Source organism: Ambystoma mexicanum, chromosome 1q, assembly GCF_040938575.1.
Source record: "Ambystoma mexicanum isolate Mex_15411 chromosome 1q, UKY_AmexF1_1, whole genome shotgun sequence".
Classification (NCBI taxonomy): Eukaryota; Metazoa; Chordata; class Amphibia; order Caudata; family Ambystomatidae; genus Ambystoma; species Ambystoma mexicanum.
Genome location: NC_090922.1, coordinates 107563010 through 107579358, shown reverse-complemented (window position 1 = coordinate 107579358; position 16349 = coordinate 107563010). Strand labels below are relative to the sequence as shown.

Below are 16349 nucleotides of genomic sequence, written 5' to 3'. Positions count from 1 at the left end.
GGGTAGCGAGTATAACGAATACAATACGCATACGCATCTCAGTAAAACACAGAGGCAAAGTAACCAAGAGAGTGAGAATCGGTACTGGGCCCATCAAGTAACAAGAAGAGTGAGTAACACTATTGGGTAACTCATATTCGTCCCAGTGAGAGACAAAGTAACCAGAACAGTGAGAATCATTGTTCGGATCATCATGCTTGTCCCAGTGAAAAGCAAAGCTATAACAGGATTGAGAACTGTGACCATAAGAAGGTTGTTTATAATTCTCAAGATATAAATTGGGCATCAGAGAAAGAGAGGCTTTCAAGTATATGTGAGAAAGACAGATTGAAAGAAACCCCGGAAAAGGGAGCACCTGTACAGAGGAGCTTACAAAGCCTGGGGAAGCCAAGGAATTGGAAAAATTCCCCTAAGTGAACTGAACAAACTGTTGCAGTTTATCGCCAAGAACGACTTAAAAATCGTATATTGAGAAGACCTTGCTTAGAAAGCAGTCCCAGGAGAAGGGGGTCATTGTCCTCGTCTTTAGTCATTTTGTATTAGTTGTAGCATCAGAGTAGCTTACTTTTGGACAGAGGACAGACTATAATTCGGTCTTCACAACTGACGACAAGCACCCTCGTTAGTTGTGTTAGGTAGCGAAACCCTAGCTTAGGGAAAGTGAGGCATTTATATTATGATGTGGATAAAACCTTGTTGCAGGTGGAGAAAACTAGTCTGTCTCCTTCTTCTGACCCTCCATAGGCCTCAGTAACTTGTTAACAACAACAGGTTAGCTCCAAATCTTTGAAATTGTGATTCTGCAAGAGGTGGGGCTTCAGAATCTTCTTCCAGACTTCTTTGTGGGCTGATGGATACGCTATCAGGGGGCTCATTGTAGCAACCAATATAGAGTTGGTGAGTAGTACAGAAATATGGCTTGATCCTTGTCCGGGTTCATTATCAGTGAAACTGAATTTAATACAATATTTTACTGTAAAGACTTATTAGTGAAAGTATATTGGAACCCAGCACAAACTGATCTGGATTGTTTTCTGGACCATCTACTTGAAATGTTCACTACATGGTGTGAAGGGTGGCACAATATCATATTTTGTTTGCAGAGGACTTTAATACTTATTGACCAGACACTGACAAGAATCAATATCTTATTCTGCATGGCTGCAAGTGAGGGGGGGTTAAAACTCTGGGGGGACATAGTATGAAATGGGGCCATTCTTTTATTTTTTACACCAGGGCTATGCTAAAGTCAAATGGAAATGCGACTGGAGATATCCCTCCTAAATCAAAATGGCATAGTGATACACAGTTCTCACATATTGATTTATCTCTTCACCTCCTCCGCCTTATTTGAGCACTGTTCTGCATAAGAAGTCATCATGACTGGTTACAAGCACTTTTTAGTTTTGGGCTTAAACCAAATGCAGGGTTGGTAGTCTCTATTCCTCATTCTATATCAGCGGGAACCAGAAACATGTCTTTGCATCCAAGATACGTAGATAGATGGGTTGTAAAGACTCTAGCAACTACCACCTATCAACATAGGTGCCATTTAATTTTGCCTAAGTCTTTCAATTATTTTGTACAAGAGTCAATATTACTATTGCTCACAACACAATAGAGGCTATAAGGCACGAAGCTACATCATTCGACTCATTAGTTCAAGAAAAAAAAAAACGATATTACAACCTCAGAATGCAGAGTAAAACTAGTCACCAGAGCTGCACTTGAACTGGAACATTAGCTACAAATCTAAAATAATGGAAAGGATAGTCAAGCTAAGTCAACTATCATTTTGAAAAAATAAAATCAGCAAATTTCTTGTCTCTACATAATGAAGAGTGAGTAAACCAGCTGAACATCCAAATCAACCCAATAACGGAAGACACTTGGAATCAATGTTTTATGAACATATACTCCAATCCCAGATAAAATACTCCTCGACTGTCTTTTTCTGCTGAAGTAATAAAATGGACTCTAGACATCGATTGTGAGGATTAAAACTTTGATTTTTAAGGCAAAGACCTCACGTGAACCGGGGACAGATGGGTTTATGAACCTTATCTTAAAAAATCTGTTTAAGTTGTGGGTGACAATCCTTACCTTGCACTTTAAATTTCCTGTAGGCTGTTTTCCTAAATCTTGGCACATTGCCAATCAGGCCAATATTGTATAAAGGTGACAGACCGAACCCATAAAATTACATGCTCATAGATCTATTATATGTGAGCAGCAAACCTTTTGCCTAAAAAGTACTTAAAGAGTTAGAACAGTTGGCAAGAGACACCGGCTGACTGGACAACTATCAGATCAGACAGGCTTTAGAAGACAGGCAAGGACATCTTTGAATGGATATACATTAACGTGGCTTCAGCAGCAAGCATGGAATAAATACAAACACTGCCAATATATTCGCAGCCTCTATTGACCTGCCAGCCCCATTCAAACTTGTCAATCGGTCACGACGTAGGGTGAAATTGATAGCCTGGGGATTCCTTCAGGACTTTTGAATACATTTACATTTCCTTTTTTTTTACTCTTAATTTGTCATTTCAAAATATTAAACACAACACAATAATCAATTAAAGTCAGCTGGTTATATCGAGAAAAAAAAAGTAAAAAGAAAAATCCGAGAATTCTTTCCACTGAGGAAAATCAAATAAATTCCATTCTTCACTGTGTAGTCATATAACAGAGAATCATCAACTATAACTAACCCAGTGCAATATTACTATATATAAAATAGAGCAACAACATCACAAAACAAAGACATACACAAACATGTATAGACAATACAACACAACTCAATTCACACACCATTATCCTATTCACTCACATCTTCACAAATCACGCGTTTACCCCATTTTATCCAACTGTTGCAATGATAGATTAGCTTCAATCATACATTTCATTGAATGGCCCCCAGATCTCCAAATATTCATCCTCTCGTTTCTGCTTTTGTAGCTTGAATTTCTCATTAATGGACAGAGTCTGCAAATCAGACAACCATCCCTCTACCTTTGGCTTTTTTCTCGTTTTCCAAACCCTTAAGATTTGCTTAGTGGCCATCACCAGCGCCTTATTTATCCAGTTACCATAGTCTCGAGCGACATTACATCTCCCAGCATCTGAGAGCAGGATTATTGGATAAGGTGATCTACGAAACACTATTCCCAAAATTGTGTCCAGCCGGTTCAGAAATCCCCCCCCCCCACCCTCCTTTCACCCCTGAAAAATCAATCACTCTTGGGCATTCCCATAACATGTGTAACAGGGTACCTCCCCCCTAGCCACATCCCCAGCAATATTCCTCATTTGTCATACCTAAATCAAGCATCCATATTGGGGTCCAATATAGACGACACAAAAACCTCAGACGAACGAATCGCAGATTCAAATCCATCTTTGATCTCGTACCCACTCATAATAAAATAGCCCATTCTTTTACGGTTATGTCACTGTCCAGCTCTTTCATCCATGCTTGCCGTCATTTTTTCCCAAGAGGCAGCACATGAGACCTCCATCGGCATCATTCTCAGGAATGGTGAAACCATACGAGGTGGCGAGATAAATATATTACAGGCCATCGATTTATCTTTCATTGGTCCATTTAGCATCCCCTGTCTATGCGCAAGTAGAGACTCCAACTCGGTAGAACGCCTTAGTTCCCTCTTCCCTAAACCAAAGTCGCTTCTAAGAGAGTCAAAAGGAATCATCCGCCAGTCATTCCAAACGTTGCAATCTCTTAAAACTCCTTTCATCAACCAACTCCGCCAGCACAAGTTCTTATTTTCAATTTGTATTCATGGGTTGTACCACAAGGATACTCCATAATGAATCCATACATTTTTGCCACATCTGGACATCCATGAAATAAGTGCATCTCTAGTTGCCTCTATCGTTGGTAGTTTTGTGGCTAGGTGGGGTATTTTTCCCATAGAATATCAATCTTGCAAGGAATACAGTGAAAATTTAGTTTTTTCTATGACCTCGATAATGGCATACAATTATCCCTCTCAGTGAAATAAAGTGCCGACTTTTTCAATATGAACCCCTTGTGATAATGTTCCAGATAGGGGTATCCAAAACCACCTTCTCACACTGCGGAATCCCAGGCCTCTTGCCCTCTACCTATAGGAAATTTTGAAAGACTGTCAATACGTCCGAGGACCTTCTTTGGAAATCTAAGAGGGAGCCAGTGAATAAGATAGAGAACTTTGGGTAAAAGCACCACCTTAATTGCGTTGATTTTCACCTAAATGTTAAGCATTACGGAAGTCCATTTTTGCACATCTCGTTGAAGAACCTCTATCAATTTGACTATATTAAAGTCCACTATCCTCTTCAGATTCCGGACAAGGTGAACTCCCAAGTACTTCACACTTGCGTTAGCCCATTGACCGCTCCAAGCATTCAAGTCACTGCGCGGATGCAAAGTATCAAGTGGAAAGACCACCGACTTCTCCCAGTTCATTTTGTGGCCTGAAAGAAGACCTACTTCCTCAAACATGCTCTTTAGTCTCATCCCTCCCTCTTTTGGGTGGCCAGAATTATGGTCATGTCATCTGCATAGCACAGAACTTTGATTTCATTATCTCCCACTCTTAGACCTCGAAGTCTCTGTTCCTGTTTAATATAAGCAACAAGGGGTACTAGTGCCAGGTTAAAGAGGAAGGGGGACAGCGGACATCCCTGCCTAGTGCCTCTAGATAGAGGGAAAGGAGCTGAAAGTTCCCCATTTACCCATACTCAACACTAATTGATGAGTGTAAGGCTTTAACTGCTCTCAAAAATGTATTTCCAAACCCCATCTTGATCAATGTACAGTCTAAGAAGTTCCAATTAACATGATCAAATGCTTTCTCTGCATCCAGAAAGATCAATAGAATTTTTCCCATTCTTTGGGAGTCCCAAAATGTCTGATGATTCTGACGTGGTCATAACCGTGTCTCTCCAGCATGAACCCGACCTGGGAGTGATCAATCAAATCACCAATGTATTTGTCCAGCCGATTAGTCAGTAACCTAGTAAAGATTTTAGCATCTACACTAAGTAGCGATATAGGCCTTCAGTTACACCACTTAGTTTGGGCCTTGCCTGGTTTTGGAAATTACTGTGATACACGCTTCCCTCATTGTTGGACAGAACACTCCTCTATCAAAAAATAATTATATAACCCACATAGGAATGAGTCAGTTGAGGACCCAAAGCTCTATAAAATTCCACTGACAACCCATCCAGACACAGTGAATTGCCTGCATTAAGCTGCTCAATAGCAAGTAATATCTCCGCCTCACTAATCGGCTGGTCGAGGGTGGTTGTGTGTTGCATGGGATTTACATTTTCTTGAAGAAATCCTCTAAAATGGCCCCTGACAAAAATTGAGTTTCAGCATACAAGGACTTAAAAAAACTCTGAAAGCATTCACATATATCTTCCCTCTACCCCATTGTTGCTCCCTGTTCATTTACTATTCTTTGGATATATGACCTATCCACCATGCCTTTTAACTTATTAGCTAGGAGTCTACCACCTTCATCGCCCTCCTCCCAGTATTTCTGTTTCATATAGAACAGACCCTTCTCTCTCTGTAAATCCATTTCATATCTCAGAGATTATCTTGCTCTGTCCATTCTTGCCTTGACCTCACTACTTTTTGATAATACATTTTTCTTTTGAAATTTGCTAAGTTCGTTCTCCAAACACTTCAGTTCTCCCATCCCTGACTTCCTAGCACAAGATGTCAAGTTAATCAACTCCCCACGGACAGTTGCCTTAAAACTGACTGTCCCAAACCATTAACTCATCAGCTGTACCTTCATTTATCTCAAAGAAAAAATTGATAAATGATTTTAAATGCTTCAATATATCTTGGTAATTTAATATGTATAATTACAGGTGCCACCTAGTGAATGTGGACCTTGCACTGCCCAGATTGTAAACCAATTTAATCATAGAGTGATCGGACAGTCCTTGTTCCGTCATCTCAACGCTGGTGGTCTTTTCAATGAGTGAGATAAAAAAAGAAATTAAATTTAAAAAAAAGAAAATCATTTCTATAGTATGAATCATGAACCGGTGAGTAAAAGGAATGCTCTCTCTCCCGAGTGTAGGGATCTCTAGCTGTCTACTAAGCCAAAATTATGCAGGAACCTCCCAAATGCTCGACTTGCCCCTACTGCAGTGCATCTACAAAGCGCTCAGCGATCCAACTTGGGATCAAGAACGCAGTTAAAAGTCACCTCCCCAATATGGTGTATTCTCAACGCATGTTCCGCAACAAGGAAAATCATTTTGTAAAAAAGTTGCTCCCTGCAGCACATGGGCCATTAATAGATCCTATCGTTATTATTTTCCCTTCATAATTCACAACAAGAATCACCCTTCCTTCCTTCATCCATGGTTACTCTCTCCACACTCGTGCCCAGTAACCTGCGGAATATTACCACTCCTCTAGATTTGGAGCCATAGCAATTCAACATGGTGTTATTAATCTTGTGTTGGTCAAAGGATTTCTAGACTCCTCCACTAAATGAGTCTATTGTAGAAAAACAACATCTGCCCTTGTCCTCCATAATCATAACATCACTTCTTTCCTTTTCTGAGGACAGTTCAGACCTTTAACATTCCAAGTGCAGAATGGCAATTCTCTCATCTATTAATGCTGTATTTCCCCCCCCCCACCATCTCCCATTATCCTTACTAATAGAATCAGTGTATACATTATATAGGTCAACTTTGGCTTCAATATTAGCCAATGCTTGCCATTTAGTGATGTTGGGAGTTTTGTAGACAGTGTTGATATTTTAAGGTTATAGATGGGCACTCACAATGTCTTAAGTTGGGAACCAGGTTAAAACAATTGGCATTTACTGAAATGTTAATCTTTGACGTGATACACACATGTCCATCATACATACAACAACCACAATACATTACTGACAAGTTACACAAACAAGACTACATTAAAAAAACAAAGTAAGAGATCCCAAAATGGCAGCCGGCAGAGGAGGACGTGAGTAAGTGTCTAGGCCCGCTAGGCCGCGCCTAAAGCAGACAGTAAAGCAATCCCGCCAGGGTTTCTCACCCCCACCCCCCCTCCAGGACATGGCAAGCAACACATGAGAGGTGTATCCTCTCATCAAGCAGTTACCTCCAGCCAGGCAAAAGAGCTTGCGGTAGGAGCCTGAGACCCAACACGCAGCACGATGACGACCCAGCGCTCCGGAGACTCCTAGACGGACAGCAACCTGAAGCGCAGGCAGAAATTCGGCAGGCACTGAGAAGCAGACAAGGAGCGTCGACCGGTCCCTCCTCACCCCCGGCCAGGCAGGAACAAAAGGATAAAGCCACCCCCGCAAACCCCCCCCCCCCCGACGCTGGGACTCCTAGCCGTAAGACAAGGTCATCAACAATAATCCCACCCAGGAGCGGAAGATCAGGAACCTGGTGAGGGACAGGCAGGGGAAGACCGGACCACTCAACAAACACTGGAGCGGCCCGGTAACGGGAGGCACGGCGGCGCAACCCACCCGCAACAAAAGCGCAACCCACAAGTAAGACTCAACCCGAGGAGGGAGGCACCCCCCAGGCCTCAAAAGCAGGAACTACGCTTACCAATCCGACATGAGGGACACAGGGATTGGCAGCGCTCAGCAAGGGAGACACCGCCAGTGGAGGACCGGAATACAATACGACCTGGGACATACAAGCACCCCGGGACGGGACATAAAGACAGTAAAACAAGCAAAAAGCATTCAGCGAGGCCCCTCTTCATAGAGGAATCAGGGGAAAAAAGGATTGTCACTCACAGTGGACCAACAAGGAGCCCCACACGAGAAAACAGGCACAACACAGGCCCCCCACCAGCCACAGCAGATACCCCACACCCTTCTGGCAGTACATCATCAGACCCCCCGGAGGGAATCAGAGCAGGGGGGAGCCCAGAAAAGTCAAACACGGGCCGGTAAGGGGCGGCGGGGGACTGCACCAAATCCAACCCACCAGGGGGGAGCCAGTGAATACAGTAGCAGCAGACCCTCCCCCCACACCCCGGGATGAGACCGGAGAGCAGCAGGGGGAAAAGGAAAAATAAAGACAGACGCCACCAGCATCGCCAGGCACCCCGGCCGCAACAGGAGGGGAGACCCCATCAAGTCCCATCACCAAAGGGTCTGCATAATGATCACTAGAGCGCCACATAAACCCAACGCCACAGCACCGGCCTTTATGTCAAAATCCAGACTGAAAACCACAGCCCCAGCACCTCAATCCCCTCCAGGGAGAGGCAATCCAAGAGCAAAACATTCTGCGTATTCACAGAATACTTAATCCCAATATGTACAATATGATAGACGTTCTGAACTATTCTCCCAGAGGACTGTGCCATTATCAAATAGCACTTTAAATTATAACATGCCCCCCCCTTTCACATTAAAAGTGTAGGATAACCCCATTTGAATTGCAATTTTCAGCAACTCCTGTTTGCCCTTAAACTGGAAGGTAGTCATGCAGTGTTATAACATCTGTAGTTGTTCATTCACTCCCAACACCTTCACAATACACTACTAGCATATAGAACTGTCAATGCCAAGCGTGAGTCAAAGAGTGCTACCAAATATATTAGTTATGGGCTGTTGTCTCTGACTCTGTAGCTCCTTCCCACTGTTCCGTTGTCCAAAGTCTCCCATCCCACGTATTAACATCCTATGCATAGATGAGCAATGGCATCAGAGATCACATTAGGTCACTTTGTTCCTCATTATCTCCCTGACCTTGTGGCAGTATATGAGCAGTCAAGGCATGGACCAAGAAATATCCATCCATGGTGCTGTGGGCAAGCTTTCCAGCGAGGACATCTATTCCACGCTTTTGTCTCAGACTTTCCCATTCCCCATTACCTTCCTGCTGTTGCCAATCCGATCGAGGAGAGCAGCCGACATCCCCCCGTACTACTTCGGAGCTCAAACTACTTCGCGGGCGCCTGTCAGCCCGCCTGAGCACCCAGAGTGGAGCTTACAGTGATCAGGGGACAAGCAGCAGGGGACGATGTGACGCAGCGGTATGGTTGAGCCGGCAGAAAAAGAAGTCTAAACTTCTGCGCGCGCTCTCTCTCCATTTCCAAAATTGTTTTTTATCCAGTTTGAGCAAGGTAATCAAAGTTGTTTCCAAGAAGTCCACAGGTCTGCCCATCTCCATATTTTCCGGAAAGCCAGCGATTCTGACATTGTTTCTCCTTGAAAAGTTTTCTTGTTGAGAGTTTTAGAGATAATTTGTCATTTTTAGATTGTAAGTCTCTTATCTGGTCAGCCATCCTCAGAACCTTCTCATCCACCCTAGTGAGGTGTATCTCAATTTTATACATGTTGGATGTCAGCTATGCAGATCTCTCCTCAGCATTGAAAATGTTTGCCTCGATTTCAGCCATGTCCAGAGTCACTTAAGTTAAAAGATCCAGTAGCTTATCTTCTCTTCTCTCAGGGGTATCCTCTCCCACCTTCTGCTTTTTCGCTGGTTGGATTGCTTCAGTTGTATTTGGATCAGACATTGTAGGTCTAGGGGTTTTCAATCTAGGCACAGAAGACCAGCCTTCAAGCTGTCACCCCTGGAGCTGACAGTTCTAGAATCAATACATTTACATTCTAACACTTAGAACCCTAGGAGTTTAATCACACCTGGATATACGTCAAAAACGATTCAGACATGTAGGGGCTTAAGGCAGGGATGCATCTTGGCACCCTGCCTTTTTAATCTTTACATTTTGGATCTGGGCTGTGCTCTTGAGGAAGTGCAGATTTTGCTCCAAAGTTGAGTCAGCTGAAGTTGAACGATATTCTCTTCGATTATTCTTCAGTAGGCCTCCAATGTATTATTAATGCACTCAAAGGGTATGTCCGTGATAATTACTTGTTGATAAAAAACAAAATCTAAAATCATTCGCTTTTACAGTGATAGCAAGAAAGTGAGATATAACTTTGCTACTGAGGGTGGTCAAACTGGAGAAGGTGAACCACTTGGCATATGTAGGTTATCAGTTTTTAGAAACCTAATCTTGAAACATATGTCATGTTAAAATCAAAAGTGATCTCTCCATCATGGTGCCGCTTGGAAGCAGACTTGGTTACCCATTTAATCTCAACGACTTCCTAAAATGTACAGATGGTTGGCCTATTCAAAATATTCTGTTCTCCTTTGTGCCAAACGTGCATGGAATTTCTTTAGATACTTTTGGTGTTACCCAATCCAACACTCCTATTTGGAGTAACACAGCACTAACTTTACTGGATTTTCTCGATTAGCAAAGGCATAATTTATTTCAAGAAATGTTTCACATTTTATTAACATCTTTACAATCATGTTATGCTCTTGAAGACACTGAACACTCAGTGTAACTTAACCTCATCAAAGCAACCCCTATTTCGACTCTTGCACTTCACTATATTTTTAAAATGTACTTGTATCAGAAGGCAATTTTCTAATTGTTTGTGGATGCAGAGGATAACAGAAGACACGTCTAAAATTGAACTGTGTTTTGTGAAATGGACAGCTTTAATATACCTTTTGAATGCTGGAAGAAAACATGGATCAGAATCTTTAATATTAGTGCTGCAGCTAATATAACACAATCCCTCTTTTTTTTAAATGTATTGTGTTCTACTCATAGAATGGAATCTTGTATTAGTAGTTCAGCTCATCAACAGCACAATTTCGAGTTAAATTAGGCTCCATTTATTGAATTTCTTAATTACAACCCCTCCTATTGCTGGTATTCAACACTTTGATTGTAAGTCAAACGTTTCTAAACCTCCACAAACATTTACAGACTAATCAAATTTTAGCTCTCTGATCTCTGCACCCTTTTTTATGCAACGTCTTGTTATATCCTTTATCAGATGATACAAGTACGTATATCAAATGCTTTTATACAACAGTATTTCACTTTGTCAAACATTACACATTATATTCAACATTGCTCTTAAATATTATTATATGTATTTTAATATTGCCTTAACAAAATTCAATAAAAATTATTAAACAAAAACAAATGATTCTATTTGCTGCGCAAATGAAGAGAATGAATGTAATTTGTGCAATAGCACCTGGAACGCTCCAAGTGCCGAATGGGATTACCAAATAAATGATCTCGGGCCCAAATAACCGGACAGACTCAAAGAATATGGCAAAATACTACTTTATTATCAGTACAATAAAGTAGGGAAGCCTGGCGAACAAACAGATTGTAGCTCACACACTCTCAACACATTTCAATTATGCAAAAGGTGTTATACCTCGATGTACGTCAGCTATGACATCATCCTATGTGGTAAACAGTAAAAACTGATCGGGCGGAGGGATTGGTTAAGGGAACATATATACCTATAGTTAATATAAGTGTTCGTATCATCATTGGCTGCCCCTTATCTGGTAGGCACGCCTTGACCAACCTCCAACTATGTAAAATACTGAGAATAGCATAAAAACAGCAGCAGATATGCTTCTGCAACAATGTATGGTCTGCCATTACATAGACCTTCATGATTGGTTGGCACTCTCCTCCAACCTTGGACACTCGGCTCGTTAGCAGTACGTAAGCAACGAAACCCAGGTTCAAGGGAACGTCAGACAACTCCGCTCCTTAGCCAATTAGCCTACTCATCAGGCTTCTTCTCTGTAGTTGACCTTGCTGACTGTTCTCTTCCTCAGAACTTTAAAGGGAATGAAGGTACATTGATATCTTCGTCTGAAGCTTTATGAATAAGCCTGGTCTTCTACTCTTCTAACACGTGTGAGGAGACCATGATTTTGTCCATTCTGTCCTTTTATTTAGTGCTATTTGATTGACTATATTGGGTGCTCTTACTCTCCCCGGCCTCTGGAGACTTGGTTGCTCCGTCTCGATTATGCTTTCTGCATCTTTGATTGTTCAATACATGGCACTCACAATGCAATTCTCTTACTTTTTCTAAGATAAATATGTTTTACACCCATGGCTTATCCTCTTCGACTCCTTTCGTGCCTTGCAGTTGTTTCTTGCTGCTGGATCCTTGATTCTAAGCCAAGCAAATGTATAAATAAAACTATTGTTTGCACTCTATGGGGTAGGCCAATGGGTTCATCTACACCAGTGACAGGTATGATCCTGGTTTTTGATTTATCAGCATTCTATATAAAGATTGGGTGGCTAGGACTAAACTTCACAAATTCTATGCACTGTACATCCTTATTTGGTTTTGTGTGTACGCTGAATGTATTTGCACTTTTTTGGAGAGACATCCAGGATAAAGAACAGTTTATGAATTCATATTATTGCAATAAAACAAAGAATGGCTCAAGTGTATGGCTAGAGAACATATTGTTGAAATTTAGGGAGGTGGCATAATGGAATGATTAAAGACAAACTTTTAGGGAATGACATAGGTTTGTTCTGTCCCTGTCTTTTTTGTTTTTTTACACATTTCCATTCCTAAATAATGAATCAATAATTTTATAAAAATACAATTTTTATGCAAATTATAAAATGTAGAGAAAGATCAATTTGACTAAAAGTATGTTTGGAATTGTTAGCACACATACCCTCAAATGCACCGAAATAAGGGGACATATAAAAGAAATCAAATTGGATTGCCACAGTGTTGACATTCTGCGGTCAATCGGTGAAAGAAGAGCCACAATGTACAAAGTTCTCCTAAACCCATCATGAAGACAAAACAGTTTTGCCTTAAAACTAATCACACCTAGATCTATGGACTGCTGTCTTACCTAGTGTCCAACTGGACCTATGTTGCAGGAGCAGCAGAAGGGAATGCAGGCTTCTGTAGTGCAAGAAAGTGAAATACCATCACACTCACCACCAGTATGAGGATTCGAAGATCCGGCCAGTGTGCCTCGCTTTCCACTTGCTTTGCCAGGCTATCCTTCCCATCTGCGCTTTGCCCCATGACCCACTGCACAAAGCCTCCATACATGCTTCTGCAAGCACTCCCAGAGCCCTGGCGGGCGATCTCTGACAGCTCACCTTCCACGCCATATAGCTTTGCGAGCGTGTATACTGTAGTAGAAAAGGCAAGAGGAAGAGGTCAGATTCATTCGGTTAGCCCTGATCGGCCCAGCATTCTTAAATAGTTTTTTCCATGGCAAATAAACCCATGTTCTTATGGACAGTTACATCCAAATCTGTATTTGTATCACTTTTCCTCGGGTAAATCAATGTTATAAATAGTTTCCCAACAAATGACCTCTTAGGACTCAAGCAAGGACAGCAATTAAAAACAATCTCTTCATTTTGAAGACAACCTGGATAATCTAGTATTTTGGAGATCTGCAGGAGTGACCGCAGAACACAAAATACCATATGTAAAAAGGTATAATGGAAGTTAAAACTCACATAATTAAAATATTAAATGAAAAACAAAACGATGTGTTCTGCTAGGGGGCTGCATGCTAGCCTACACATTTCATCTCAGCAGCAACCTAATGAGAAAGCAAGAGCTTCTTACAGTTACCTACAGATTGATGTGAAATCATTGCAACTCGTTTGTACGTTTCTAAAATTGAGTGCCATCTTTTCGAAAGAGCACAGTGCCAGGCAGATGTTGTATGCCAATCATTGGCTAAAAGTATCTAAGGAGGCCATTGGTCAAAAAAGAAGTGAGGCTAATTAAAAGAGTACATTAAGAGAAATGCTTGTGATCTGTAATCGCTTTTGCATAAGAAAACAAGATTTCTAGTATTTTATCAAAATATGGTTTATTTAAATACTCGGTTAGGACAGAATTTCCTTTTTAGGAATTCTGCTGATCCTTTTTAGGGGCCCCTTGCATTTTTCCCCTTTTCGTTTTGGATCACTGGCTAATGTTTGCCAGTCAAGAGGGGTGTCTACTAAAGTCCTTGCCCCACCCCCACAGCCAGTGGAACCCTTTTTGACTACTTGAGGGCATAAAGTCCCAAGTCGCCTATAAGGCTCCAAGTAATCTAACACAGTCCATTTGGGAGTTTGCAGGGCTTGAGGGGGGATATGTTGGTGGCAGCTCGAATTTTGTTTGGGCTTCACCAGGGGGAATGCCAATGTACTGCATTGGTAGCCACTGGGGTACCCTTGTATTTAAGTCCTTCTCTTGGCCCTTTTGTTTTAGTGGCTTAATTTGTTCATTGAATGAGACAAGCCCACTATGGCCGATGTGGGTTCTTTACGATTACAGACATGCACCCTATATATTTTTATACTTTATTTGTATTGATTCATAAAATAACCTATACAAAGACATACACATAAGAAACCTTTACACAATTTCATCATATCTTGGCCTTAATCACATATATTACCTGCATTGCTCTAAAATACACCCTAAAACATGAAATGTATAACAATTTAAGACTTAATTTCATACATACATAAAAAATCCAGGCTAAATAATTCATTGTATAGCCCTCTACAGTTTACAAAAATGTCTAAGTCAGCGATTGCGTATAGCTGATTGAGCGTTTTTCGTATTACTTATTCAAGCGTTCGAATATCACTTTCACTTTTTGGTATAATGCTATGTGCACAGTTTCTAGATTGGTATTTAAACAGTAGCCCCAAAATGAATCACTTTTTATGGCTTCATAGCTTCTAATAAACTGCCCCAGCTTTGCCATGTAAATAGATCCCATCTTAGGACAAAGTGTCAGTACATGTCTAGGTGATTCGATATTCCCCTTTATCTTACAGATACAGCATGTTCTCTGTTCCACTGGGAGCTTAACGTAGGCACCTTGTAATGCTAACTGTGGCAGCTGGTTTGTACGCAATTTCAGCACAAAATTGCGGGCTATCGGGCTGGGGCATTTCAAAAGATAATGTTGGGTTTTAAGGTAGCAATGACCGATACACAATACATATTTGAAGTTATGTAGTGTTTGCAAATGTGTGAAATTATTTAGCCAGTCCCACTGCTCCACCTTATTTTTGTATAGTGCTGTCAACACCTCAAACTTTGTGCCCAGCTCAAAAAAGGGTGTCCACTCATTGTTAATGAAGCTCTCCTCATTCAATTTTACATATTTATTAGAGCTTCCAGTTGCATACGTCAAACCCATAAGTCGCAACAGTTGGCATATGGGCAGGCCTCTTGATTTAATACAGAGTGAGCCCCTTGGTATGAGTGCTTGGCTCATGGGGGACACTAATCCCAGTTCTAGGAGCAAATAGGCCATTGGCGTGGTATGAGACAAATTCAAGAGCTTCCTTCAAAATTGTTCTTCCACCACGTTTAGCCATGTCAGATCCCTCATGGCTAGTCAAGTCCATAGAGAATGGCTGGCAAAAAGCTCTGTTTGCACAACTTTAGGATCCCTTTGAGCGAGTAACCAACTGTTTGTTTATTAGGCAGGTTAGTGGTCTGGCCTTTCTTTTCTTGCAATCAACAATAACCCCATAGTCTCCATCGACTGTCAACTCCACTTCCAGGTATAGATAGCTATTAACGTACGCCACCTTATGGGAGTGTTTGCAAGCTGACCCTAGCTATCTTACTTCCCGATACTGCCATCATTTTTGTCTTGCTCATATTAATGACCAAGTCATTCGGGTTTGCATACTCGGTCAATATTATACATTTAATTTTTACGCCCCTTATTGTGCAGTCAAGCAAGACAAGGTCATCATCGTACAATAAACTGGCTATATGTCGAGAGCTGATCTTAACTGGGCATCCATCCCCCGCCAAAAGCTTTAAAGGCAAATCCGCCAAGTAGAGGCAAAATAATAGAGGGGTCAGAACACATCCTTGTCTGACCGCCCCCCCCCTATTAACAATAACTGGGGTTGTCATGAATCCTAGGTTATTCACACTGTTCCCTGAGTGTAGTTGGATAAGTATCACCAGTAATCATTCAAGACAGCCCCATGTGCGCAGCTTCTGCCATAAATGAGCCTGATTCACTGTATTGAATGCTGCACTGAAATCCACCCAAATCAGGTATAATGCAGGGTTCTCCTGTTTGGCGGCCTCACCACGTGTATCCAAAAATCTGATCTTGTGTGTGGTCGCTGACCCTGGGCGTAAACCAGTTTGTGTGAAATCTAGTATGTTGTTTTCCTCTGCTCAGCCCCCCAAGGCGTGCAACACCAACGTACAAAACAGTTTACCTGCAACATCTAACTGAGATAATAATCTGTAATTCTCTGGGCTGTCTGTCACCCTTTTTGTATATTGGCAAGAGTGTAGCCTTTAGCCAAGTTACAGGAACTACGTTTTCCTTGCACACCTTTTCAAATAGTATTTTCAGCACCAGTGCACTGGGGTCGGCTTTCAGTACAGCATTGGACAGCCAGTTAGGCCCTGGTGCTCGTGAACCCTTCAGTTTGA

At 41.6% G+C, this 16349-nt stretch overlaps 1 protein-coding gene across 1 annotated transcript in view; it reads right to left on the bottom strand.

Moving 5' to 3' along the window:
• Positions 1-16349, bottom strand: part of MVD (mevalonate diphosphate decarboxylase) — a 219831-nt gene that overhangs the window by 84896 nt on the left and 118586 nt on the right. Inside the window, exon 5 of the mRNA XM_069635977.1 lies at positions 12849-13048. Coding sequence (XP_069492078.1) covers positions 12849-13048 — 200 coding nt within the window. The remainder of the gene's footprint in view (positions 1-12848; positions 13049-16349) is intronic.